The following is a 25406-nucleotide window of genomic DNA, read 5'->3' on the forward strand; positions in this document are numbered from 1 at the left end:
GCTACTGATGGTAAAACCTAAGTCCCCCCATGAAAACGAGCCCATCCTGGACAGCCCCCAGGACGGCGGGACTGCTCCCTCACCCTGCCGTCCTCAGCCAGCGAAAGACAGCAGAGCAGAGCCCAGAGGAGACCCCTAAGTGCCTGCCCCTCCTGCCTTCTCGGCTGATGTCACCGGGTGGTCTGGTAACACCTCCTGATTTCGAGACCTGCCGTAATCTCCAGGAGAAGGCAATACCCAAGGGGTACCGGACCATCTGGACAGGTTTCTGCTGGTCTCAGCTGTTTTGTTGTGATTGTTTTTGGCTTTTCCATTGAAGTGAATGCAGTTTTACTTCTGGAGATGCAGAGGCTGGAGCGTGATTTAAAACCTGCCTGGCAGTTGTGCTGCTTCTCTTTTGAAGGACATCTGGTGGGTCCCCATCTCTCCAAGCACTCCAAACCTTCCAAATTCTAAAGAGCCCATCAGACTTGCTAATGAAGTCTATAACGGTTATTCCAACTCACATATTCATTTTAGGTAAAATACATGGTAAAGAAGATGAAGAATTCTGTATGTCTGGTGTAAGTCTTTATATGCACCAGGATTCTCATATAATATGTGCTTTATATTTTTGCCTATTTCTGGGACTTGGAACTAATTTCCCAGCTGTTAATGATCATAGAGATTTATAATTTTTCCTGGCTGTATTTGTGACATATTGGTCACACCCATATTTATTTCCAAATCAGGAGTACAATCCCCAGATTAAACATTTCTCCTCAGGAGAAATAACAGTTGTCTTTACAATGATCCATCAGTGGCTTTGGAAAGCAGTGACTCAACATGACAAATGTTTCTACCCTGACCTTTAAGAAGAGGAATAGGTAGTATAAAGGAAAGACACGGTCTTCAATCTAAAATCCGTCATTATTCTTGGGGGTGGGGGGGAGTAGCATTCCAGGGCTCTTCTAAGGTGGAAAGGGTCTGCTGCTGGTTCCCTGGGGCCAGGGAGCCCTGGCCACAATGGCACCATCCTAGTTGTTAGGTCGGGTTGCAGACGTCCTTCCTACTGGATTGTGAGTGCCGTGCTTGTGGAGGTGAGTTAAAGGTGAAGGGAGAATCTAGGCAAAGTCAGAACAGAAACATAGAAGACAGAGTTGTTAATCACAAAATAAAGGAGAAAATGAATTTTTAAGGAAAAATTCATAGGATTTTTTATTTAGAAATGCTCATGATAACAGTGGTTTGTCATTCCCCAAGTATCAAAACTAGCATTAGAAATTCGTGTGATCGCTCTTTCCTCACCAAACGTCGGATAATCGTGAGTAAACACATCCCTGCCTTCTTTCAGTGGACCGTTAATCACCGTTCTGAAAAAAGTGTCTCACGTTCAGTGCTCCTACATCAACAGGAACTTCAGTTCTCGGGAGTTTTTTCAGCTCCAGGTCGTTCGGTCATTGGCTGATTAGGTGTCTGTGGCCTGCTTCATAAAATGAAGACTTGCAATAGCAGAAAAAGAGGTTCTTTCCGTCGTTTACTTTGAGTTTCTCTCTTTTTAAGGATCTTTTGAATTTTGATGACCCACTGAATATTGAAGCTGCAGAACACCATTTGCGGGACAAGGTAAGCTAGTAACAGGAATATTCTAGGTTGATGTATTTGGTGAAAAGATAATTACTGCCCCTTGATTAAATAAGTATGAGACTGAGAATGGTGACTAGAATTAAATCCCATTGAATTAAATGGGACTAGAATTTAAAGCAATGTATGAATGATGTATTATAATAAATGTGAGTGGTCTCAGAAAAGTGTTTGACCCGAGGTCAGACAGAAGTGTTTTTAGGTGTGGTTTCCTGGTAGAGTTCAGTATGAGTGATCTACAACAGGCGGCCGTCGCTTTACCGCATGATGGCGTAGGAGCACAGAAGGGAGACCGAACCAAGGGTGCTACCGCCCCCTCTGCCGCCACCCAGCGGGCTGACCGCCCTCCACACCTTCCCAGAGTGCGGGCGCACGCGAGCCCACAGCGATGGGGTCGTGTTTGTTTTGTTGTCGTTGTTCATGTATTTTCGCTTTTTCCCTCCAAGTCGGTGCATAAACTATCACTCGTTCATTTTAGGAGCTGTTGAATCATATCCCGTGGTGTGGCGCTACCGTACTTTTCTCAACCATTCTCTTATGGCTGGGCACTCAGGTTTTTCCACGGGATTATTTTCCAGCTACAGACAGCGCTGCAGTAAATGCCCTTCGTACACACATCCTTACAGTGTGCGGGCACAAGGCACAGGGTCTGGGGCAGGAGCCCGGGAGGCGGCCGAGCGTGGCCGAGGTGAGGCTGCTGGAGGTTGTTCGGAGCTGGTCGGGCCTAAGCAGACAGCTCTGCGGCGCTGACTCCGTTTAGTCACCGGACCTCACGTTTCGTTTTCTGAGCCACGTTCCCTGTGAATCCTTGCCCTGCCCAGGAGTCAGCCACCTAACGCTGTTGGATCGGCTGACGCGGCTCTGAACGTAGGATGTTCTAAAGGCCATCAAGTTGGTTCTAAATACCGTGCTTAATGTTGAGGTCAGCTGCTTCTGTACATGTAAGACCTACTGTGTGCCAGAGCGCACGGGCGTTTTAAATGTGCCACGTGTGGTGTTCACCACAGCCTGCCTTAGCAGGGCCCCGAAGGGCAGGCAGGAGAGCCCCCCGGCACGTGTCCTGGCACACGGGGAGCAGAGAGCCAGGCGGTGGCCCCGGAGGGTCAGCGGGTGCCTCTGGTCAGGCGGGCAGAGGAGGCCACGTCCTGCTGAGCAGGCCGGGAGGCGGCCGAGGTCTTCAGTCTCTCCTCGCCGGCCTTTGGCAGTCAGCCATCTGCACCCTCGGGGCGGCCCTGGCAGGGAGGAGCCTTTGTTTGTCCGCCATGCTGACAAGCCTTGCAGGCGGGCCCCCAGGAGGCTCTGTTCAAGTTCTAACTCCACCTGTCATTGTCATTGTGCCCAACAAGGATGTCCCCACTCAGCACTAACTGTTGTAGCCCCTGTGGACTAAACCTTGTCGGGGAGGGAACACCCTTAGAGAGCCAGGAGGAGAAAAACATGTTAGGATTGTTTACTTTTTATTGTTCTCGGAAGGGTGCTTCCTGCTCTTTGTATGAAATAGGAAGAGACTTGCAGTTCACAGGCAGACTTCATTTTATTGTGCTTCGCAGATATGGGCGTTGCTGCTTTATGTCGGGTTCTCAGGGAGAGCCTTTCTGGTAAGATGTGAGTAGAGGCCGGTTGTGAACCAAGTGGACCTCAGGCGGGAGCGTTCCAGAGGCCTCAGCAGCAGCGCAAAGGCCCTGAGGCAGGACTGCGCTCCTGGTGTTCAGGGATGCTTCAGAGGCCCCGTGTGACTGGGGCAGGGCAGCAGGAGGGCAGTGGTGACATGGTGTAGCAGCAGCCCTGCGTGGCCCTCCAGGTGCCAGGCAGTGTCATACCTGCTCCCAGACACACTTGTTTCCCTGACAACCCACGAGGGAGGGACTCTTGCCCCTGATTTGCTGCTGAGGGAGCAGGGCCACCAGGAAGTGAAAGACTTGCCGGGAAGGGGCGGAGCCCAAGATTTGAACCCAGGAGGTTTGGCCCCAGGGTTCGTGGTCTTCTCACTGACGAGAGCAAAGGGGATTAAGGCTGAGCTGAGGCACCTGTGGTCCTGGGTCAGTCGTTGAGGGGTTGGGGGTGTCTGTGGGATCGTCACTCCACATCCCGGGAGCTTTGGCCGCAGCTGCCTGGGAGCCGATGGTATGTCGGCAGCTGGGTACCATGGAGGTGACCTTGTGAGAGTTTTGCTGAAGACAGCCAGGGCTTCTGTGCAGCCCGTGTTGGCGGCGGGCAGACAGCTGTGAGGGAGCCTCTGAGCACAGTCCTGGGCCACCTGGTGGCGACCACAGGGGTCCCCTTCTCCCCTTTCCTTGAACCCGCCCCACCCTGAAAGAGTGACTGCAGCGTGGCCGAGGAGAGCAGGCCCGTTCCGCCCGCGCCTCCCAGGGTGGCCCCTGCAGCAGGCAGGGCCCGGGGCTGTGCCTCTTGCTGGATGGGACTGAAGCCCGGGACCCTGTGTGCAGCTGTGGGTGGGGGTGAGAGGGCTGAGAGCCCGCCTTCAGGTCACAGGCTGTCCCGCCACCAAATGCGGGCGGGTGTTCTGAGGTGGACAGGCTCCAAGTCACTCGTGGCTCAGACAGTCCCAGGGGCCCTTCCCAGTCCTGTAAGGCCAGGGAAGTTTGCTCCTGACCTTAGAGAGAAAAGACCTGGGGACACACTTGGGGTGTTGGCTCAGATCTGAGGTGGCTTTCCCTCTCGCGCTAGCCTGGGAGATACCTGCATCCATACAGCATTTTTACCCCTGAGGGATCAGCCCAGGCCCCCAGGTGGCCTCTGCTTGATGCCCAAGGAGGGCCCTCTGTAGCAAGCCCACCTCTCTTCTCGGGCAGGGTGGTCACCCTGATGGTGGGCTGCACTTGGGCCATAGGTAGCAGGGTGCTGGGGAGACAGATCAGGACACAAGGGTCTTCCTGAGAGCCGCAGCCAAGGCTCATGCCCATTTGTGGTCCAGAGTCCCGGCCGGACCCGTATCGTGACCTTGACCACACTGGTGGATCTCACTCTCCCCGTCCGCACAACGAAGGGTCTTCGGTTCCCGTCCGCCCAGAGCTTGTTTGTGTCCCCTCCCGGCACCCAGAGTGACAGGGAGGTGGCACTCAGCCCCGTGGGTCTCTGAGTCTCCTGCCGCCTTGGCGACTGGAGGATTGGAGGCCGGACCCTGCACGCCCTCCCAAGAGCTGGCGGGGGCCCTTGGCTCGGGGGCACGCAGCTTGTCCCTGAAGTGTCGTCCTGCGCTGACTCACCCCCCCTTCCTCCCCTCTGCCCGATCCCTCTGCCCCACAGGAGGACTTCCGGAATAAAGTTGAAGACTACATTAAGCGCTACGCCAGATGACAGGAGGAGAGGGCTGCGGGGCCGTGGACTGCGCGCTACCAGCTTGTCTCCAGGTGAAACGAGAAGGGAGTCTCCTCCCGTCCCTGGCTCCCCTCAGTCCTGCTGGGCCGCCTCAGTCCCGCGACCATGCCGTCCCGAGGAAGCACCTCTTCACGACCACCCATTGTAGACAGAGAGTTCCGCATAAATACAGCCAGGAAATGTGCTTCGGGTCCTAAAGAGTTGTCTGCTTACCCTAACGTGTTTGCTTTTTTGAGACTGTACTGTATAGGCTGTTACTGAGATTCTCGAGAAGTTGTGGTGCACGCAGCATTGAGGCTAGAGCTTGCTTCCCCCCAGTCAGTCCCCGCCCGGGCGACGCTACTGATGTGCTCAGCGTAGCTCGCAGGCGGCGGTCAGGAGCCGCTACAGACCGTGATCGGTGCGGATTCCCTTCGCTCCTTCCATGAATGTCGGCCCTGCCCAGGTGTCGTGAAGCTTCCCAGAATGCATATGGTCGTTCACTGTAGCTCTCTTACTGAAATGCGTATTTTATTTAATGTAAGTATATTTTGGAACAGATTTGTAATTTGTACAATTTAATGCTTTAATTATTTTTTTCTATTCTCATTTAGTTTGTATTTTCATTGTATAGAGCAGACAGAAAGATGTTGGGTCAAGCAACTATTGAAGAGAAATACAAAGAAAATTATAAAAGACACAGTATTCGTTCTGTCCAAATGCAACGAGAATTTGGCTTGTGAAAATCAGCTCCTGTTTTCAGGTCCAGATGGGGCAAAGAAGTTTAGGGACCCTTTGAAGCTAGATCTGGATGAACTAAAAAAAAATAATAATAATAGCAGGGAGCCCTGTCTCACATGCTGCCCCGAGGAAACTGGCTGGAGCACAGCGGCTTGGTATTTCTGCCGTGGTCATGTGTCTGTGAGCCACTGCACAAGAGAGCCAGACCCTCGTGTTCTGGGGACAGGAGAGAGACCTCAGGAATCGGCCCAAACCATGTCTGATGCCACTGAGACCACCCCTGCGGCCTTCCGAGTTCTCTGCTTCTGGGCCCCGTCTCCGGGGTTGAGTCTCCCAGGCCTTGGAGGGCCAGGAATCAGTGGCACCACTCAGCCATTCCTGGGTCAGGTCAGTGCACTTCAGAGTCAGAACACCGAGGAGAGGTGAGTGGCTTTATTACAGCGTTCGACATCTGAACCCTTGGAATCAAATGCAAAATAAATATCTGTATGGTTTTGTCTGCTGCTCACCTAACACGCTCCGGTGTACCTGACAGCCAGCCTCCTTAGGCCTCTGGATTCCCCCGTCTACCAGCTAACCGGTCTGGCTCGTTTTTCTTAATTTATAACATGATCCCAGATTATGAGATCAGTCTGTCCTGGAGATCAGCGGGGGAGGAATTCGGGCCATGCTTCCCATTTGTAACCAGCAGTCATGCCCATTAGACTGGAGGGTGACCCTGGCTGACGGGCCACTCCGTCGGGTGTGCAGAGCAGGAAGGATGGGGCTGGTTAAGGGCATGGTGGCGTCTCTGTGGCCCAGAGCCTGTCAGGCACAGTCACCCTGGGAGGGGCGCTCCAGTTCACATACTTCAACTCACCAACTGGCCTCAGAGCCATCCTCTGCTAGGGGGTCAGGAGGGTAGCAGCTGACCATCCACACGCCTGATTGGTGCCCCTGTGACCCAGGGCGCGCTGCTCTCTGCCAGCTCTAGCCCGAGTCATTTCACAACCCCTAGCTCTCCCGGCGGCACCCTCCCCTGGCGGTGCAGATGGACAGAGGTGGAAGAAATGATGGCAGCGCCCGTAGTGAAATGGAAACGTGTGTGTGATGCAGGTGAAGACTTTGCCCTCTGGGCCAGACTGAAAGGGAGAGGATCCCTTGTTAATTCTGACCTCACACAATATAGAAAAATACTTGGCTTATCAGCGGTCAAGCAGTTCTTCAAAAATGACATTTCCACGTAACGACCATCCCTTTCTGTCCAGTGGCGATCTCAGAGGCGTTTTACCTCCCTGCCCCCTCCCATCTTGTTAAGGAGCCCACCCAGCTTGGCCCATCTCCGTGGGCCAGTGGTACTGTGCTGGGTGCTTGGCCAGCGGGGCCCGTGGCACCTTTTGGTGGCTGCGGGACATTGACCTCCAGGACTTTTGCTTTCCTGGGGTCTTTTTCCCACTCTTAGGCCAAAGTAACATTTCTGGCTGCCGTCCATGTGCCCCACCGGCCCAGAGACAGTTGATGATTTCTAATTTGCGGGGGCTGGGGTGGGATGCCAGCCTCTGGCCAGCCAGACTAGCCCTGGGGCCGGGTGGGCTGGGGCAGGCCTGGGGCATGAAGCTGTGGCACGGCTCTGACTCTGAAGGTCAGGTGGATCCCCACGACTCTACTCTTTAAAATGGGGTATGTCAGCTGCGTGTTTTTCAGGCACACTTAGAAGGAAACAGCTCCCGGAGTAGCCCTCTCAGAAGGAGAAGGCTCACATCTCGCCTCTCACCTTCCCTCAAACACACCACCTGCAGGCTACCTCCTCTGCAGCCTTTCTAAGGAGCTGGGCCGAGTGTAACCCGGGTGTTGAGCACTGACCTCCCGGCTTTGTGTCTCCTCTTTCCCTGCAGTCCTGGTCTTCGCACCTCCTGTGTGTTCTTTTCAGCCACTGTGCGTTGTTGCAGAACGCTGGCCCCAGGGAGCAGTGTGTCGTGGGTTATGGGTAGCTTCACAAGACGCCCTGCTTTACCTGCCCTCACCTCCAAGCACTGAAAGCCTCAGAGGCCTGCTTGTCTGATCAACCGACCTTAGATAAGTCGGGCCTTGCACGTGGCTGGAGAAGCCTGCAGTACAAACTTCATGTTAAAACGTTGCCCTATTCAGACCATTTGCAGTAGCTAAACTATTTTGAATGTAGTCTTTGAGAGGAACGTGTCCCTTTGTGTTTGCCGGTTTCAGTGCTCCAAAGTGTCCGTGCATGTCTTCCTCTGCCCTTCGTTACCCGGGGCTTGCACACCCGTCTAGGAAGACTTCACAACTTCGGGAGGCGACAGCGCCCTTCCCCGTGGCTTGGCCACAGCCAGGCCGCTCTCAGGACATCTGGGGGCAGCGGCAGCGTGTCTTTGTCTTAGGGCAGCAGAAGCGGATTCAGCAGTCCTGCCGGATACTGGAGCTTTAGCAAAATAATCTCGGAGGGCAAACTCCCAGGCAGTGGTGATCACCACAATGTGTTACATGTCTTCAGGGGACAAATCCCACTGTTCCCTGGGTTGCTTCGTTAGCCCAGCCCTTCTTTCTTTAAAGAACTGCTGTGAAAAAAACCAAATTCCTGTTACCATTGGACTTTCTGCTGATTTGATTATCAGATCAAGCAGAATTCTCTTCATATAAAAAGCCCAGGGGCTTCCCTGGTGGCGCAGTGGCTGGGAGTTCGCCTGCCGACGCGGGGGACACGGGTTCGTGCCCTGGTCCGGGAAGATCCCACATGCCGCGGAGCGGCTGGGCCCGTGAGCCATGGCCGCTGAGCCTGCGCGTCCGGAGCCTGTGCTCCGCAACGGGAGAGGCCACAGCGGTGAGAGGCCTGTGTACCGCAAAAAAAAAAAAAAATCCAACAAGATGTTAGCCACCACAGGGGACACAGGTTCGAGCCCTGGTCTGGGACGATCCCACATGCTGCGGAGCAACTAAGCCCGTGCGCCACAACTCCTGAGCCTGCGCTCTAGAGCCCGCAAGCCTAGAGCCCGTGTCCGCAACAAGAGGAGCCACCGCAATGAGAAGCCCGTGCACAGCAACAAAGATCCAACACAGGCATAAATAAATAAATAAAAAAAAAACCGTTAACCACCAATGGCAGCTTTAAGGAGACCCTTTCCCAGGTGGTGCCGTCTGTTCCGGGGTTGTTTCACTTCCATCCACTTAAAAATGGAAAGTCAGGTTTGTTACAAGTTCATTATTCTTCATAAAGTATCTAGTAAGATGCTAATATATAGTTTTAGTAAAATAATGTTTTCCTTTGCCAAAGAAGAACTCGGAAAATGAGAAAACCTGTCACACCCTTCTTCCCCATGCTCCCATGGCCTGGCCTCAAGCAAATCCAGCAGGTTGGAGGGGCCATTGCAGAGGGGTCCATATCACCTGCTTAAGTTACCGCTCATGCCCTGGGGTTCCATGGGTTACCAAAATTGATTTATTGAAAGAACTGTAGTTTGAAAAAATTCTTCAAAAAACTCCGTGATAGAGGCCTTTGGGGACCTTGCATTGTTAAGAATGTCTGTTTATTCATGTCAAGCTGTATAAACTGAATTATAATCTCTTTTTAAATATCCATCTTAGGTCTCATTCACTTTCATTACCAAATGCACTGGACCAGAGCCCTCCCGGTAAATTCACTGTTCCTTTTGGTTTGGTTCGGTTTGGTTTTTAACTTATGGCCAGTTGGAAGAAATAATCCACGTCCCAAGAGTTCCCGGCGCTGGAGGGGAGACTACGCACAGGCCCTGTGCACTGCAGTCCAGGACAAATGCTGGGCCGGGGCCAGGGGCCCGGAAAGAGGGTTAGCACTGGCTGCGCGTGGGCCGGCACCTCGCGTGGCCCCCCACAGGTCACATCCAGGGATGCTCCCCCTGCTCTGGTACCCGGGTGAGGCCTGTTGGGTCTCCTGTCCGCCTGGCAGGACTCACTCGTCTGTGTTGTATTTTTTGGTGCTGGATCCTCATTGCCTCGGTGTCAGCCCTCACCTTCCGCACGACGCATCGTTCCCAGGAGATGTGTGGTGCTTGATGGCCAAAGATTGTTTTGTCTCTTAAGCCAGTCATTACCAAACAGCTCTTTTTAAAAATTTGTTCCACCCTCAGTACCCCTGTTCACCTGTGTCCTCCCTTCCCGCAGCCAGGATGGAGTTGGGAGCCACAGCTGGGGGCAGCGCTGGGGACAGAGAGCCTTGCTGCAGCCTGTTCCGAAGCGGTTTCAGCCTCAGGTTAGAGTCGGAGCAGAGAAAGCCTGTGTCCCGGGCGAGCGCTGTGACTGTGGAGCCAGTGTGGTCGCTGGTGTCTCGCCAGGCCAGTGACCGGGTGTGACACGCACCACAGTCTCTGCAGGAGAGCAGCAGTGGAGGAAGGCCTGGCCACAGCCGGCCGAGACCAAAGCACACGTGGGGCGGCCGCCTCACGTGCTGCCAGAGGGCTTCCTACAGCGGCCCGTCCCGTGCCACGTCTCCCCACACATCCAGAAGAAGCACCTGGCCTGGCACACGGAGCCCGCCGTGACTGGGCCTGGCCACGCTGCCAGCCACTGTGCCAGGGACCCTGGCCTCAGAGCAGTGCTTTCCCACCTTGTGGTGAGGCCCGCTCTCCCCAGACTCTGAGCTTCCCTCCTGGGGCGCCTTTCAGGATTCAGTTCAGGTGGTGCCCCCCGTGAAGCCTGTCTCACAGGCAGATGGGCAGTTCCTGGGGTGTCCTCATCTCGCCCAGGCTTCCAGAAGCACCGAGGAAGCGGTCCACGCTGGCTCGCATATGTATTTCTGCCCGTCCCGGGCGTCAGTCAGCATCTGGAGCCCACGGCCTCACCTCAGTCATCCGGCAGTAACTGAGTAGGTTCTTACGATGTGATGACTTATCGCTGAGTAGATGTAGCAGGAGCTTAAGAGCACGAGTCCGCCAGAGGCAGGCCTGCTCAGGACAGGCCCCTGCCCGGAGACGGGGCACGCCGGCAGGCCCAGGCCACACGGGCCGGCAGACCACCTGCCCTTCAGCTGACAGATGCCACGTCTGAACTGCTCGCTTAGCTTGCGTAAACGGCTCCGCGGAAAATCCTGCAGAAGAAGAAGGAACGGTATCCAGCAGACTCAGGATAAACATGACGCTGGGAAAGAAGTGTAGGATTTAAAGAAACTTTGGCAGGGGAAAGGAAGTCCACATGTTTAGGAAAATGCAGTAAACGGCACCTTTGACCCGGAATCAAAAATTCCTAAGGAGACTACAGGCTAAGATGAAATGGCAACGGAATGAAACTATAACCATAATAACAAATGCACAGCAGTCCAGGGCAGGCCGGCCCTGGGGGCAGAGCGATGGCGTGGAGACAGACTTGATGAATTCTCCCAGAACGCAGGCGAGGGCAACAGAGACAAAAGCTGTCTGCAGACAGAGGCTTACAGGACAGAGGGGACTCGTGCTTGTGGCTAAGATGGAGCAACAGGACTGGATTAATCTCCTCTGTGCACTAGGAACAGGGACAAAGTGAACTATACATACCGTAAATTGCAATACCACGATTAGTCATTAGCGAAATGCAAATCAAGATCACCTCACACCCACAGAGATGGCTAAAATTCTTTTTAAAGTTTCTTAATTAAAATCAAAACAACCAGGCATCAAATGTTGCTGAGGTTGCTGAGAAATTGGAATCCTCAGGTTAAATACAAAGTTACCATAGTGCCCAGCAATTCCACTCCTAATTATATAAGCAAGAGAGCTGAAAATCATCTCCACGTGAAAACCTGTACATGAATGCTCAGAGCGGCGTCCTTTGTCACAGTCAAAAACTGGAGACAATCCAAATGCCCATCAAGTGATGAATGGAAAAGCGGAATGTGGTATCGCCAGGCAAAGGAATAGTAACCGTCAGCAAGAAGGAATTACTGATACATGCTACAACCTGGACTGAAACCTTGAGAACCTTTTCCTGACTGAAAGAAGCTAGACACAAAAGGCCACGTGCTGTATGACTGCATTTGTACGAAGCACCCAGAAAAGGCAAATCTATAGAGATATAAAGTGGCTTGTTGATAGGGGTGTGGTGAGGAAGAGGGGGCTGAAGGCTAACGAGTGCAGTGTTTCTTTTTGGGGGTGATGAAAATGTTGTAGGATTAAATGGTGATAGTTGCATAACCTTGTGAATGCTAAGTTTTACACTTTAAAGGGGTGAAATGTATGGTATGTGAATTATATCTGTTTTTAAACATTATTGAGAAATTAAGATGGAAAACTAAAAAATGTTCAGTTACCCACAGGAAGGCAAGCAAAAGGAAACAGAGTTGAGAACCAGATGAAACAGATAGAAAGCAAATCATAAAATGGTAGATTTAAGATGTATTACCATTTAATGATTATATGGAAATGGTCTAATACACCCAAAGATGAAGACTTACAGAGTGGGTTACTATAGTGTGGGGAGGTGTTACCATTGTGGAAAACTGGGTGAGGGACTCTGCATCGTTCTTACAACCTACAAGGATCTCAATAAAATTTTAAATTAAACTATATACCCAGCACCCTAGAAGGTATTGATAAAACTGACAATACCTAGTAATCAATACAAATTTTCAATGTATGCAAAGAGGCAAGAAAGCAAGAGCCACGTCTAGAGGGGAAAAAAATCAGTCAGAACAGACCCAGAAATGACAAATATGTTAGAGACCGAGCATTAAAACAGTTCCGTAAGGCAGAGAAAAGATGGTTCATGTTAAGTAAAGAGATGGAAAATCTAAGACACAAAATAAGCCTCCTGAAGAAAAACACAAATGTGTGGTGAGAAGCACACTGGATGGATGGGTTTAACAACAGGTTACATACTGACGAAGAAAAGATTCGTGAACTTGAAGATACAGCAATTATAAAAACAAAACGAAAAACGGGGTGGGATCTAGGAAGAAAACCCTCAGAACTTCAGTGAGCTGTGGGAAAACTTCATACAGCCCAATCAACTTGTAATTCGAGTTTCCCAAAGGAGCAGGGGAGAGAGAAAATTATTTGAAGATATAATTACTGACAAATTCCCAACTTGATAAACACTACAAACCCACGGATACCAGCTTCAAAGCACAATGACATGAAGAAAATTACATCAAATCACATTCTAAGTTGCTTAAAATCAGTGACAGAGCAAAAATATTAAAAGCAGTCAAGAAATAGAGACACATAATCTATAAAGGGTGATCACACATTTCTTGTTGGAAACAATGCGAGCAAGAAAACAGTGGAGAAAAGCTTGATTGAAAGAAAAAACTCAAGCTAGAATTCTATATCTAGGGACGATATCAAAGATGAAGGCTAAATAAAGATTTTTCTCATATGTACAAAAGCTGAAAGTCATACCAGCAGACTAGCACTGCTAGAAACCTTGAACAAAGTCCTCAGGCAGAAGGAAATGATACCAAGTGGAAATATGGAACCACAACAGGGTTTGTCAACCACAGCACTATTGACGTTTGGGGCCAGATTTGGCCCCAAATTGGGCTATCCAGTGCATCGTAGGCTGGTTGGCAGCATATATGGCCTCTACTCACTAGATCCCAGAAGCACCAACCCTCAGTTACAACGGCTAACATTGTCTCTACACATTGTCAAATGTCCCCTGGTGGGGACAGTTGAGAATCACTATTAGATGGATGTTTCTTTTCTTTCATATTTTTCATCTCTTTATGCTTTTGAGCAATAATCTGAGGGAATTCCTATGCTCAGGCATTTAGGGCATTAATTCACTTTTTATGCCTATTTTATTCAGCCCATCTATTGATTTTTAAAAAATATTTATGTATTTGGCTGCGTTGGGTCTTCGTTGCGGCATGTGGGATCCTCCATTGCGACGTGTGGACTTCTGTAGTTGTGGCGTGCGGGTTTTCTCTTCTTTAGTTGTGGTGTGCAGGCTCCAGAGCGTGTGGACTCTGTGGTGTGTGGCATGCGGGCTCTCTCGTTGAGGCGTGCGGGCTCAGTAGTTGTGGCGCGTAGGCTAAGTTGCCCCACGGCACGTGGGATCTTAGTTCCCTGACCAGGGGTTGAACCCGCATTCCCTGAATTGGAAGGTGGATTCTTTACCACTGGACCACCAGGGAAGTCCCTCTATTGATTTTTTAAAAAACAGACTTTATTTTTCAGAGCGGTTTTAGGTTCTCAGGAAAACTGAGCAGAACAGAGTTCCCGTATAACCCTGTCCCTATATGTCTAACCTCGTCTACTACCGAGATCACACAAAGGTAACATTTGTTACAATGAATGAACCTACATGGACACATCATTGTCACCCACATGTTACATTGGGGTTCACTCTTGGTGTTGTACATGAGTTTTCACAACTGTATAATTACATCTGTCTATTATAGTATCATTCAAAATGGTTTCACTGCCCTAAAAATCCCCTGTGCTCTACCTATCCATCCTTCCCTTCCCCCCAATCCCTGGCAACTCTATTGTTTTTAAACCTCAATTATATTTTATTTATTTATTTATTTATTTAATTTATTTTTGGCTGCGTTGGGTCTTCGTTGCTGCGCACGGGCTTTCTCTGGTTGTGGCGAGCGGGCTTCTCATTGTGGTGGCTTCTCTTGTGGAGCACGGGCTCTAGGTGCATGGGCTTCAGTAGTTGTGGCATGTGGGCTCAGTAGTTGTGTCTCACGGGCTCTAGAGCGCAGGCTCAGTAGTTGTGGCGCACGGGCTTAGTTGCTCCACGGCATGTGGCATCTTCCCAGACCAGGGCTCGAAACCGTGTCCCCTGCATTGGCAGGAGAATTCTTAACCACTGCGCCATCAGGAAAGCCCTAAACCTCAATTATTATAGTTTCTGTCCGATATGGTTTTTTTTCTTTTTTTTTTGCCTCACCATGTTACATTGGGGTTCACTCTTGGTGTTGTACATGAGTTTTCACAACTGTATAATTACATCTGTCTATTATAGTATCATTCAAAATGGTTTCACTGCCCTAAAAATCCCCTGTGCTCTACCTATCCATCCTTCCCTTCCCCCCAATCCCTGGCAACTCTATTGTTTTTAAACCTCAATTATATTTTATTTATTTATTTATTTATTTAATTTATTTTTGGCTGCGTTGGGTCTTCGTTGCTGCGCACGGGCTTTCTCTGGTTGTGGCGAGCGGGCTTCTCATTGTGGTGGCTTCTCTTGTGGAGCACGGGCTCTAGGTGCATGGGCTTCAGTAGTTGTGGCATGTGGGCTCAGTAGTTGTGTCTCACGGGCTCTAGAGCGCAGGCTCAGTAGTTGTGGCGCACGGGCTTAGTTGCTCCACGGCATGTGGCATCTTCCCAGACCAGGGCTCGAAACCGTGTCCCCTGCATTGGCAGGAGAATTCTTAACCACTGCGCCATCAGGAAAGCCCTAAACCTCAATTATTATAGTTTCTGTCCGATATGGTTTTTTTTCTTTTTTTTTTGCCTCACCACTCAGCATGCCGGATCTTATTTCCCCAACCAGGGGTTGAACCTGCGCCCCCTGCAGTGGAAGCGCAGAGTCTTAACCACTGAGCTGCCAGGGAGGTCCCAATATGTTTTTTTTTTATTGTTGTTTGTTCTTGTTTTGTGACTGCCTTTTTTAAAAAATAAGATATATCCCCTCATCTCCTTGTAGACCTTTCCTGTATTGAAGACACTCTGAGTGCTGTATGACTTTTTTCCCTTAGGTGTGAGCTGTTTGGTGCATTTACTACCTCATTTCCATGGAGACGGCATTCCTCAAATGTTTGGTCTTTATTGGGCACTGATTTCGTAATTAAGACACCCTGTTAGGGTACCAGTTGCATCTGTTTGACCAGCCCACTTGGAATCGTGGTGGCTGCTACCGCTTTTAGGAAGAGTGAAGAGGCCACTGGTCCTCTGTGTGTGGGCATCGCCAGCCACATGGGGCGCTGTCTTGTCTCTGACTTCACCACTACACTCACTATATCCACCTGGAAACACAAACCCTCTAACCGCTGCCTAACTGGTCCAAGGGGGGCTGGAGATGAATCAACCCCCTTGTCAGTGGTCCCTGGGCCCCTCCAGCTCCCACCCTTACAGCCTTCCATATAGACTTAGAGAATGAAACGTGCCCCCCACCTTTGCTCTTGCCCTCATGCCCGCTCACTGCCTCCAGGACTTCACCTCTTCTTTCTATCTTCAGCTTCCTTGTTAGCTACCTCCCGTCAGCTATAAACATGCTCAGTCTCTAAAACATTTCCCCTTCATCTTGTACCCCTTTGACCTCCTTCCTCCACCTTTTGAAGAGCTGCCTGCCTTCTCCACCCTTTCTTGTCCTGTTCTTTCCTCAGCTCTGCATCACCCCTCCCCCACCACTGCTCTACTGAAATTCCTCTCGCTGAAACCATCAGTGTCTCCCGATTGACTACTGAGTTATCAGCAGACACTTCAGCTTTCCTCTCAGCTGCACTTACACTACCTTCTGTATTTTGACACTCTTCTTTCATTCCCTTTCCTTTCCTCCTCTTTTCACTGGCCTTGAGCTTCTGTGTGTCTATTTGCTTCTTTATTATTATTATTATTTTTTTAATTCGAAAGGATATTTTTAAAATTTATTTTGGCTGCGCTGGGTCTTCGTTGCTGCACGTGGGCTTTCTCTAGTTCGGCGAGCAGGAGCTACTCTTCCTTGCGGTGCGAGGGCTTCTCATTGTGGTGGCTACTCTTGTTGCAGAGCACAGTTCTCAGCGCCCAGGCTTCAGGAGTTGTGGCTCGCGGGCTCTAGAGTGCAGCCTCAGTAGTTGTGGCGTATGGGCTTAGTTGCTCCGCGGCATGTGGGATCTTCCTGGACCAGGGCTCGAACCCGTGACCCCTGCATTAGCAAGTGGATTCTTAACCATTGGGCCACCAGGGAAGCCCTCTATTTGCTTCTTAAATGTTGGTGTGTCCTTTGCTCCTGGCCGCATTTGGCAAGAAATGAGCTCGGTTTGCAAGCAAGAATGAAAGGAAATAAGGAGTCCAGGAATGTGGAGACTTGAAGAGCTGGAAAAAAACAACTTCTTCTGGACCCCAACAGGAGATAAAATTGAGCAAGTCTACGAACATCCAATTAAAATTCAATTTCTTTTTTTTTTTTTTTTTTTGCAGTACATGGGCCTCTCACTGCTGTGGCCTCTCCCCCTGCGGAGCACAGGCTCTGGACGCGCAGGCTCAGCGGCCATGGCTCACGGGCCCAGCCGCTCCGCGGCATGTGGGATCTTCCCGGTCCGGGACATGAACCCGTACGAACCCGTGTCCCCTGCATCGGCAGGCAGACTCCCAACCACTGTGCCACCAGGGAAGCCCCAAAATTCAATTTCTTGACAAAGCATTCCTGCATTCAAATTCTGGCTCCATTACTCCCCGCGTAAACTTGGGCAAGATGCTGACCTTTTCTGTACCTGACTTTCCTCATATATAAAGCGGGGATAAAGGCACCCACTTGATAAGGGTGTTATCAAGAGGAAACTAGTGAATACAGGAAAGGCGCTTGGAACAGTGCCTGACACATGCTCAGGGCTCAAATAAACTTACAAATTGTTATTTTGTCAAAAGGGCAAGAGACGGTGGGTGGCTTCATTAGAATTCAAGCATCTGGATCTTTGCCCTCTCTCACCGCTTTCGCAACTGACTTGTGTTATGGTTGGCAGGATACACTAGACATGTCCATTTGACTGCCTCTCAGACAAAGCAACAGGTCGGAAACTCAGCCCATCACCTTCCCCGCCCCGGGGCTCCTTCCTGTCAGGGTAAAGGGACCAACATCCTCCTCCCTCACCCTCCCGCGTGCCCCACATTCAGCAGACCCCGTTCCCTAAATCTGTCCCGGATCCATCTTTCCTGCGTTTTGCGCCCGGGCCTGGTGTTCCTCATGTCTTGCCTTGGCTCCTGTAACAGCCTCCACTCCAGACCCCTCAGATCCACCCGCAGGAAATGAGCCCCAATTTCACCCAAAGTCACCCAAGCAGAGGGTCGGATCATGGTGGAGCCCCCCGGCAGCGGTGACGCAGGGCGTGGCCCGCCGGCCTCGGAGGACCGGGGCTCCCGCTCCAGCCGGGCGGAAGCACGCGGACCCCTCGCTCCCCGGTCGCCCCCGGGCCCCCGCCGCCCTCGTTCCCGGTGCCGCCTACCCACTCACCGCCCAGGGCCAGCTCACAGCCTTTCCGCCCGCGCTCCGCCGCCGGGACCACGCCCCCTGTGACGCGCATGAAGCCCCGCCCCCATCCCGTCACCTGAGGGCGCGCAGCCGTGGCCCCGCCTCCCAGCGGAGAGCCACTGAAGCGCGAGGATTGGCTGGGAGTGCGCACCTCAGCCAATCCGGACTCGCCCCGGCCCTCGCGGCCCCGCCTCCTCCCGGTGGCGCTCCTGACAGTGACATGCTCTGCCGGTTGGGGCTGCGCCCTGGGCGGCCGGGCTGGGACGGGTTGGGATGGAGGCGGCAGGGCCGCGGAGCAGGGACGCGCGGGGGCGAGCGGCGAATCAGCCTGGTAGCCGAGCAGAGAAGAGCCCGCCGGAGAGGTGCGCTCCTTGAGCGGAAGGCAGGGGAAGCCGTCGGCGCCCTCCCTCCAGGAAGCCCTCCAGGCGCCGCGTGGCGAGGTCTGAGGGTCGCGGCCGGTCGGTGGTCACTCCCCGAGGGAGGGGGCGGCCAGCTGGTGGTCACTTTCCAGGGGAGGGGTCCTTCCAGGGGAGGGGTCCTTCCAGGAGAGGGGCCGCCAGCAGGCCGGTCTCTCGCGGGCATGAGGGTCCGCGCGGGGACGCAGCGCCGCCCGGCTGTCCGCGCGGGAGGCCTAAAGCAGGGATGAGCGCTGGGAGGATGAGCGCTGGGAGGACGAGCGGATGCGAGGCGTGGCCTGCGAAGGGCTCCGGGGAGGTGACGCTTGGGCTAAAACCTGAGTGACATCCAGGTGTGAGCCGCACAAGTTCTGGGAGCGAGCGCGCGGGGAAGAGGAAACCGCAGCAAAGGCCCCGAGGGCAGGAACGAGCCCTTGGGGTCCAGGGCAGCGAGGACTGCGGAGCGGAGGGGCTTGGGGCAGCTGTCCGCGAGCAGAGCCGCAGAGCCCAGGAAGGACTTGGGGTGTCCTGGAGGTTTGAGAGGGGAGTGACGTCATTTAATTATATTACAAATTACTACTTTACATTTTAAAGGAATCCTTCTGGCTGCTTTGTAGGGAGTAGGGGTTGCAGGAAGCAGGGAAGCCAGTTGGGAATCTTTTGTCACAATCGAGGAGGGAGAGGCGGTGTGGACGGCAGTGGTGGCAGGGGTGGCGGGAGAAGGGTTTGTACTGAGAATAAACCCGGCGGTTGCTGAAGCGTCCTCCGAGTAGGGGAGAGGTAGGGTTAAGAAGGATGCCCCGAGGCTGCTGGCCTGAGCACCTGGCAGAGTGGGGGTGAAGACAGGGGGGCACTGCAGCCCACAGAGCTGTTCCAGCCTGCTGGGACCTTCCCCTGGGCGGGGGAAATGCATCTTTGTTTGTTTGTGAGTCTTCACCCTCAATCCAGGACTTTGTTAAATACTTTCTGGGTAGGAGGGGTAATCCTCTCTACCTGAGTATGAGGAACGGGTGTGTGTCTTTAAAATGTGGGTCCAGCCCTAAATCTGCCATGTCTTTCATTAGGTCTCATTTGCTTGGAACTGAGAAAAGGGAGCTGGGAAAATGTACCGAGTGGAGAAGAGATTCGTGATGCCTTTTTCTTTTTGGTTATGAACCTAATAAAGTTTAGCTTTCCCGTGCAATATTGATAGCACTTTAAAGAAGTAACAAATAATGGGGCAGAGAAATCTCTGAAGTGTTCTGAAATTCAAGCTTTGAATTAACTCAGCCAAGCAGGAGATTGAAGAGCTGTGGTCACTAGTAGTTTGAGTAATTGTGGAATACTTATCATTGGAAGTGAGAGCAGAGTTAGGGGCACATGCAGATTTAAGACTCAACAGGTTCCAGGGATTCCTAATACCCGGGTGGCCAAGGATGGCTGCTCAGACTTCCCAAGCCCCAAAGCCTTGTGCTTGGGCATCTTAGAGACAAGATGCTGCATTAAAACACTCCATGGGGGGGACTTCCCTGGTGGTCCAGTGGTTAAGAGTCCTCACTGCCATTGCAGTGGCCATGGGTTTGATCCCTGGTCGGGGAACTAAGATCCCACATGCTGCAAGGCGCGGCCAAAAAAAAAACACTCCGTGGGTTAAAGAACCTGTGTTTTAACAGCCGCCATTGGTAATTGTGTTTGAATTTTCATGTGGATTGGTTTAAATGCTATTGCTGATTTTAAAGTCAGGTAAAATAATTAATGGTATCTGGCAGGATTGCCTACCATGACATATTCCTGAAAGTTTCTGAAAGTTTTTGTTACTGGTAAAAAGATATACGGATAAGTTTCACTTAGGGATCTTTCAGGGGCTGTGCACTTTCTGTGACATTTGTCACCTTATAAGTCAAGCCCCTACTCTGCGCCAGCCGTTGTCCTCAGTGTTGGCGACAGAGCTGGGAGGAAAACGGGAGCTTGTGGAGCTGCTGTTCTGTTACTTTCTGTTGAGACAGAGAATAAACAAGGAGCAAGTCTAGTGTGTTAGATGATGGGGTGCCTTGGAGAAACGGGGTGCCAGGGGGCACAGCCCTGGGGAGGAGGGCATGGGTGGCTGCAATTTTATTTAGAGCCCAGTTTGCCTCACAAGAAGGTCAAGTTGGAGCAAAGACCTAAAAAGTAAGGTGGGGGTGTCAGTGTGGTCATTCTAGGCAAAGAAAACGGAAAGTGCAAAGGGAGGAGAAGCAAGCCTGCACAGGCCCCCCCACCCCACAGAGGAGACTGCAGCCCAGGGAAGCGGGGGGGGGGGGGGGGGGGGAGCAGTGGGCGCCTAGATCACCCGAGCCTCACGCCATCGCAGGCACTGCAGGGAAATAAAGGAAAACTACTGGTGAAGTGGTGAAGTTGAAAAACCAGGGAAAAAGCCCTGAGGAATGTGCGGCTCCCTGGGACTGCAAGGTTCCCCTGCTTCCCTCAGGAGGAAGGTCGGAGTCAGGTAGGTAGCCCAGGCCCAGCGGACCACCCCTCCTACCAAGCGGTGGAAAAAAGTTTTGAAAGTCCAAAGGGACAATTTCCTAACAGTGATAAAGGAAACTAGCAAATACTATTGATAGATGGTTGGAAAACATGTATACATTTTCCATAAGTAATGAAGATGTGGAAATTTCTGAGCTTGTAGAATCTGGCACATGTAAATGCAGAGAAGCACCCCAACCTTGAATTATTTGCTCCTGTTGCTACGATAGACAGGGTGCAGCTGTGCTTCCAGATTTCACCTTCTTTTCCCTAATAGGCACGTCTTTATTTTCTCTCCAGCAGGAAAGTGTATATGGACTATAATGCAACCACCCCCCTGGAGCCAGAAGTCATCCAGGCCATGACTGAAGCCATGCAGGAAGCCTGGGGAAATCCCAGCAGCCCTTACCCGGCAGGTAATTCTAGAAGACACACACAGATCAGAGACGTGGGGGGCAGAGGTACTCTTAGAGAAATTAGAGAATCCCACATGGGATGACTCGATTTTGAATAGATTTTCTGTTAACTGCAAATCTTTAGCTGTAATTTTGGGTAGTTTTTTCCTGAGAAGTCCAAATTTGAGCCTTGTTGATACCATAATCTTTCATCTTTAACATACTCTCCTGTCTTCCTTTCCCAGATGAAAAAGCTGTCTTATTAAGAATTGTTTGTAGTGACAGTACCTATTAAAACCCTGTCACGTATCTGTCTCAGTCCACTGTTACAAAATTTGCAAAATAGATCTTTTACAACATCAGGATCACATAGAATCCTGGTCTTTTTTTAAAAATAAAAATTACTGTCAAATTCTTCAATTATAAATATTCTTATATGTTTCTCGTTTATTCTTGTTTTAATGTAGAGCATTAAACTGGAGGTCTTGGAAAAGAATTTGCTTCAAATCAGGAGTTACGTGGCAGAGTCACGTTGTGTCTTTCAGACAGTGAGCTGAAGCTGTGTCTTCTTATTTAATGCTTTATCAGGGATAATGAAGATAAACTATCTTAACTGTGGATCACTGATGAACTAAAATAACTTTGAGACTACTGCCACGCCCTAGGATTTAGCAATGCCTGTGTACAAATTTATAGACTTTTGTGGGTTTTCATGTCGGTTTGCTTATTCAAAGCTTCACAGCTTGATAACTAAAAGCTTTTGCAAAATCAGATACTAGTCATTCATTAACTTTGTTGTTGGTTTATCTTATACATGTATTCTGGCTAATCTTCTGGACGTTGCCTTGTAGCTAATCTTTCCTCTAGTGAAACTGAAGTTTCTGACGCATAAAACTGGAGAATCCAGAGAACAGTCAAGTGCTAATAAAAAGCATTTATCATGAAGAAATTTAGGAATAACCCTCAGGGAGAAATAACCCTTCTAGACCTGATGAAGCCTGTCTGTCTGTGGATTGCATGTTGCCTTGACAGCCTTTGTTTCCACAAATTAAGAACCATAACTAAAAATGCATTGCAGTAATTCTCTGTTGACACTCAGGTAGAAATGGAAAAGAAAAAAAAAAAAAGGAAAGAAAGAAAAAATCACCTGTATGATAGAATGGTTTAATTATTTTCACAATATTATGATTTAATAATGATAATAATCCCTTGGAGGGTAATCTGTTTTAAGGCCAATATTAAGGCGGTATGGGCAGAGTTTAGAAACCCGAGATGTTTTTTACTACCTCGCTTATAGCCTCAGTGTCCATCAGTCACGGATGGATCACATAAGTGGGCAGAGGCCCTGGCGTGAGTTCTGGTCACCCTTAAAGCAATGGTGTGGACTGTATTGACGACCTAGGAGGAGAGTTGCAGTATTTGGCCCAAGTGGAAAATGCACGTTATAAATGTGCAGTGTGATTGATTCCCCTGCCCACCACCCAAGAAAAAATTATATAGAGCAAGTATGGCAGATGTATAGTTTTGCTGTGAGAAACTCCCAAATAACTGTAGATTAAACAGCTTGAAATTTATTTCTCTCACGGTCCAGGGCCCATGTGGCTGCTCAGCCACTACCAGAGATGCAGCTCCTTCTATCTTAGAACTTCTTCCATCTTTAACATGCACCTGCCCCTTGGGGTCAAGATGGCTCCCGCAGTTCAAGCCATCATGTAAGCAGTCCAGCCTGTGGGACAGAGAGAAAGAGGAGGAGAAAGGGCTGCCTGAGTCCTCCAGAGACCCTTCTGGAAGTTGCAAGTACCACTCTGGCCTATAACCCATTGCCAGAGGTTGGTCCCATGGCCACGCGTTGGCATTTCGGTTGCAGTGGAAGTTGGGAAATGGGCTCTAAATTCTTAACTCATCTAAGACTTTCTTCATTTAAATGTGGCCTTAATTAAGATGTGTTCCAGCTGAAAATGCCTCCGTGGTAGGGAGGGAGAGTGGCAGCAAGGGCGGCCCCAACACAGATGGGACGCGCACCAGATGCTCCCACCGCAGTTATCTTGGAGTAGCGGCATGGCAGGAGGTTTTGAGTATTTTCTTTTTGTATCATGGTATTTAATTCCTCTACAATCAGCATGCCTAGTGTAATGAGAAGAAAACTTTACTAAAGCCAAGCTTTTGTCTCTTCAGAACTCTTTCTTAGCTGACACGGCAGTACACACGCCGTGCTATGACGTTCCCTGGCTCACCCCCCAGCGCTGGTGGGTGCCTCTGGCTGTGGAAATGCGGGGAGGGTGTCACTGTGTGTACAGTGAGTTAGGTTGACGGTGCTCTCACACGCACCCACTTTTCTTATTAGTGAGAACCTGCATGGTGGGTGGGGATCGGGGCTCAGGTTCACAGCTGAGGGCGTCCGCTCTCAGAGTGGGCCAGCGGCCTGCAGCATCTCGGGCTGGTCCCCAGATGGAACCCAGCTCTCCTAGCCCTGGGTTCTGGGGTTTTCCCACCATCACCCCTCCTGCTGCTGTCAGGGATTCCCTAGGGCCTTTTCCCCAGGTGTCTGGGGCTCACCTTCAAGGGCTCCGGTCCTCCCCCATGAGCCGTCCACTCAGCTTGCCTGGAGGGCGCTTACTCTGTGCCTGGTGGGTGGGACAGCCAACAGGCAAAGGTCCTGCTCTTGTGAGGGGCGGCAGGCAGGGCAGTTACAGATGCAGGTGTGTGAGGTAGACAAGGCCCTGTGGGGAGCAGTGAAGCCGATGAAGGGCACACAGTTCTGGGGGAGGGGCCCCACTTCACGGAGGATGACCCTACTCTCGGATGACATACGTTTGCAGACATGAGGAGGGGACACCTGGGGAGGCACTGCAGGCAGAGGGCTGTGGGTGACAGCAGGGGGTTCGGGGGTCCCAGGGGTTTGGGGGCAGTGCCACGCTGGGCTGTGGAGGCCACTGTGAGGTGAGGGCTGGCTCTCTTGGGCCTGGGGTGGAGTGCGTCTGGAGGCCCTGAGCAGAGGGGTGACATAACTGAGGTCACTCACGGGACCCCACACTCTGGAAACGTATTAAGGACCCCAGAGAGCCTCTGCTTATGCATGCTTTGTCTGTAGATATTTGCCATATCAGAACTTAACACTAAAACACTTTAAATAGTTACATATCTATTCATTAAAGGTAACAATAATAAATTCATTACATGTTAACTTTTTTTTTATGAAAAAGAAACTATCTTTTCCAAAGCAGAACAAATTTAGTGAGAAGAATGGCACTGTTGTACATGTTTAAAAATCTTCAAGGTCTGGATAAATAGAAGACGTTTGGGTCCCATACCTGGCTCTGTATCCAGTCCATTGCAATATTCACATCACGTAGCCTCTGGAGGGCTTCCTTATATACCTGTGAGAAAATGGGTGTAAAAAAGGCAAATGATGTCTCAGTATTATTATGAAAATAGTTTTGACTTTGTGGACCCCCAGAGTTCCCCACACCACACTTTGAACACAGGTGATTTAACCAATATTGGTTGAGTACCTACTGTGTGCCGAGCATTGTTCCCGGTGAGGGAAAAGCACAGAGCACAAAGAATTGTTGGGTTTTCAAGGCATTACTTTGGCCACTTTGTGGAGAATGGACCACAGTGGGGTCCGTGGAGTTGGGGTCATGCCAGGGGAATATCCCAGCAGTGGCCTTGACTCAGCTGGTGGCTGGGACAGGGGGAGGTGGGGTTGGATTCTGGATATTTTTGACGGCACATCCTACAGGATTTGATAATGGGTTGGGTGATGGGGTAGGAGAAAGACGGGCTTTCACCCTGGTCCCCTGGAAGGACTGAGATGCCATTTACTTACTGAGAAAGGAAAGGCTGGGAGCCTTTGAGAAAGGAGCCAGTTTGAGGGGAGGGAGGCAGGCATTCAGCTTTGTTTGTTTGTTTTTGTTTTTAAATTTATTATTTATTTATTTTTGGCTGCATTGGGTCTTCATTGCTGCGCACGGGCTTTCTCTAGTTGTGGCGAGCGGGGGCTACTCTTCGTTGCGGTGCGCGGGCTTCTCATCGCGGTGGCTTCTCTTGTTGCAGAGCACGGGCTCTAGGCGTGCACGCTTCAGTAGTTGTGGCACGTGGGCTCAGTAGTTGTGGCACGTGGGCTCAGTAGTTGTGGCGCACGGGCTTAGTTGCTCAGCGGCGTGTGGGATCTTCCCGGACCAGGGCTTGAACCCGTGTCCCCTGCCTTGGCAGGCAGATTCTTAACCACTGCACCACCAGGGAAGCCCCCGGACATCCAGCTTTGAATGTGTGTAGTTTCAGATGCCTGTTGGACATCCAGGTAGGGTGAGTGGCGTCCAGAACAAGGTCT

The 25406-nt window shown here is 51.0% G+C and overlaps 2 protein-coding genes and 1 long non-coding RNA gene across 10 annotated transcripts in view; 2 read left to right on the forward strand and 1 right to left on the reverse strand.

Annotated features, from left to right (window-relative positions):
- Positions 1 to 5639, forward strand: part of UBE2F (ubiquitin conjugating enzyme E2 F (putative)) — a 51339-nt gene extending 45700 nt beyond the window's left edge. Inside the window, exons 9-10 of one of the 2 annotated variants that reach the window (XM_024752762.1) lie at positions 1543 to 1605; positions 4891 to 5639. In XM_024752762.1, coding sequence (XP_024608530.1) covers positions 1543 to 1605; positions 4891 to 4941 — 114 coding nt within the window. In that variant the 3' untranslated portion in view covers positions 4942 to 5639. The remainder of the gene's footprint in view (positions 1 to 1542; positions 1606 to 4890) is intronic. The other variant, XM_024752763.1, reaches the window with a different exon arrangement.
- Positions 5640 to 9186: 3547 nt separating this feature from the next.
- LOC112404683 (uncharacterized) lies at positions 9187 to 17833 on the reverse strand. Its single transcript, XR_003004162.1, has 2 exons — positions 17782 to 17833; positions 9187 to 10735 (listed from the first exon to the last, which is right to left on the reverse strand). It is a non-coding gene; the product is annotated as an uncharacterized LOC112404683 (long non-coding RNA).
- Positions 17834 to 18035: 202 nt separating this feature from the next.
- Positions 18036 to 25406, forward strand: part of SCLY (selenocysteine lyase) — a 29105-nt gene continuing 21734 nt past the window's right edge. For 2 of the 7 annotated variants that reach the window (XM_024752812.1, XM_024752816.1), the window contains exons 1-2: positions 18073 to 18161; positions 20979 to 21094. In XM_024752812.1, the coding sequence (XP_024608580.1) occupies positions 18073 to 18161; positions 20979 to 21094 (205 nt within the window). Of the gene's footprint in view, positions 18240 to 20523; positions 20659 to 20978; positions 21095 to 25406 lie in introns of all 7 variants that reach the window. The other 5 variants (XM_024752814.1, XM_024752815.1, XM_024752813.1 and 2 more) reach the window with 5 other exon arrangements.

The sequence above is a fragment of the Neophocaena asiaeorientalis genome, unplaced genomic scaffold (assembly GCF_003031525.2).
Source record: "Neophocaena asiaeorientalis asiaeorientalis breed wild unplaced genomic scaffold, Neophocaena_asiaeorientalis_V1.1 scaffold294, whole genome shotgun sequence".
Lineage (NCBI taxonomy): Eukaryota > Metazoa > Chordata > Mammalia > Artiodactyla > Phocoenidae > Neophocaena > Neophocaena asiaeorientalis.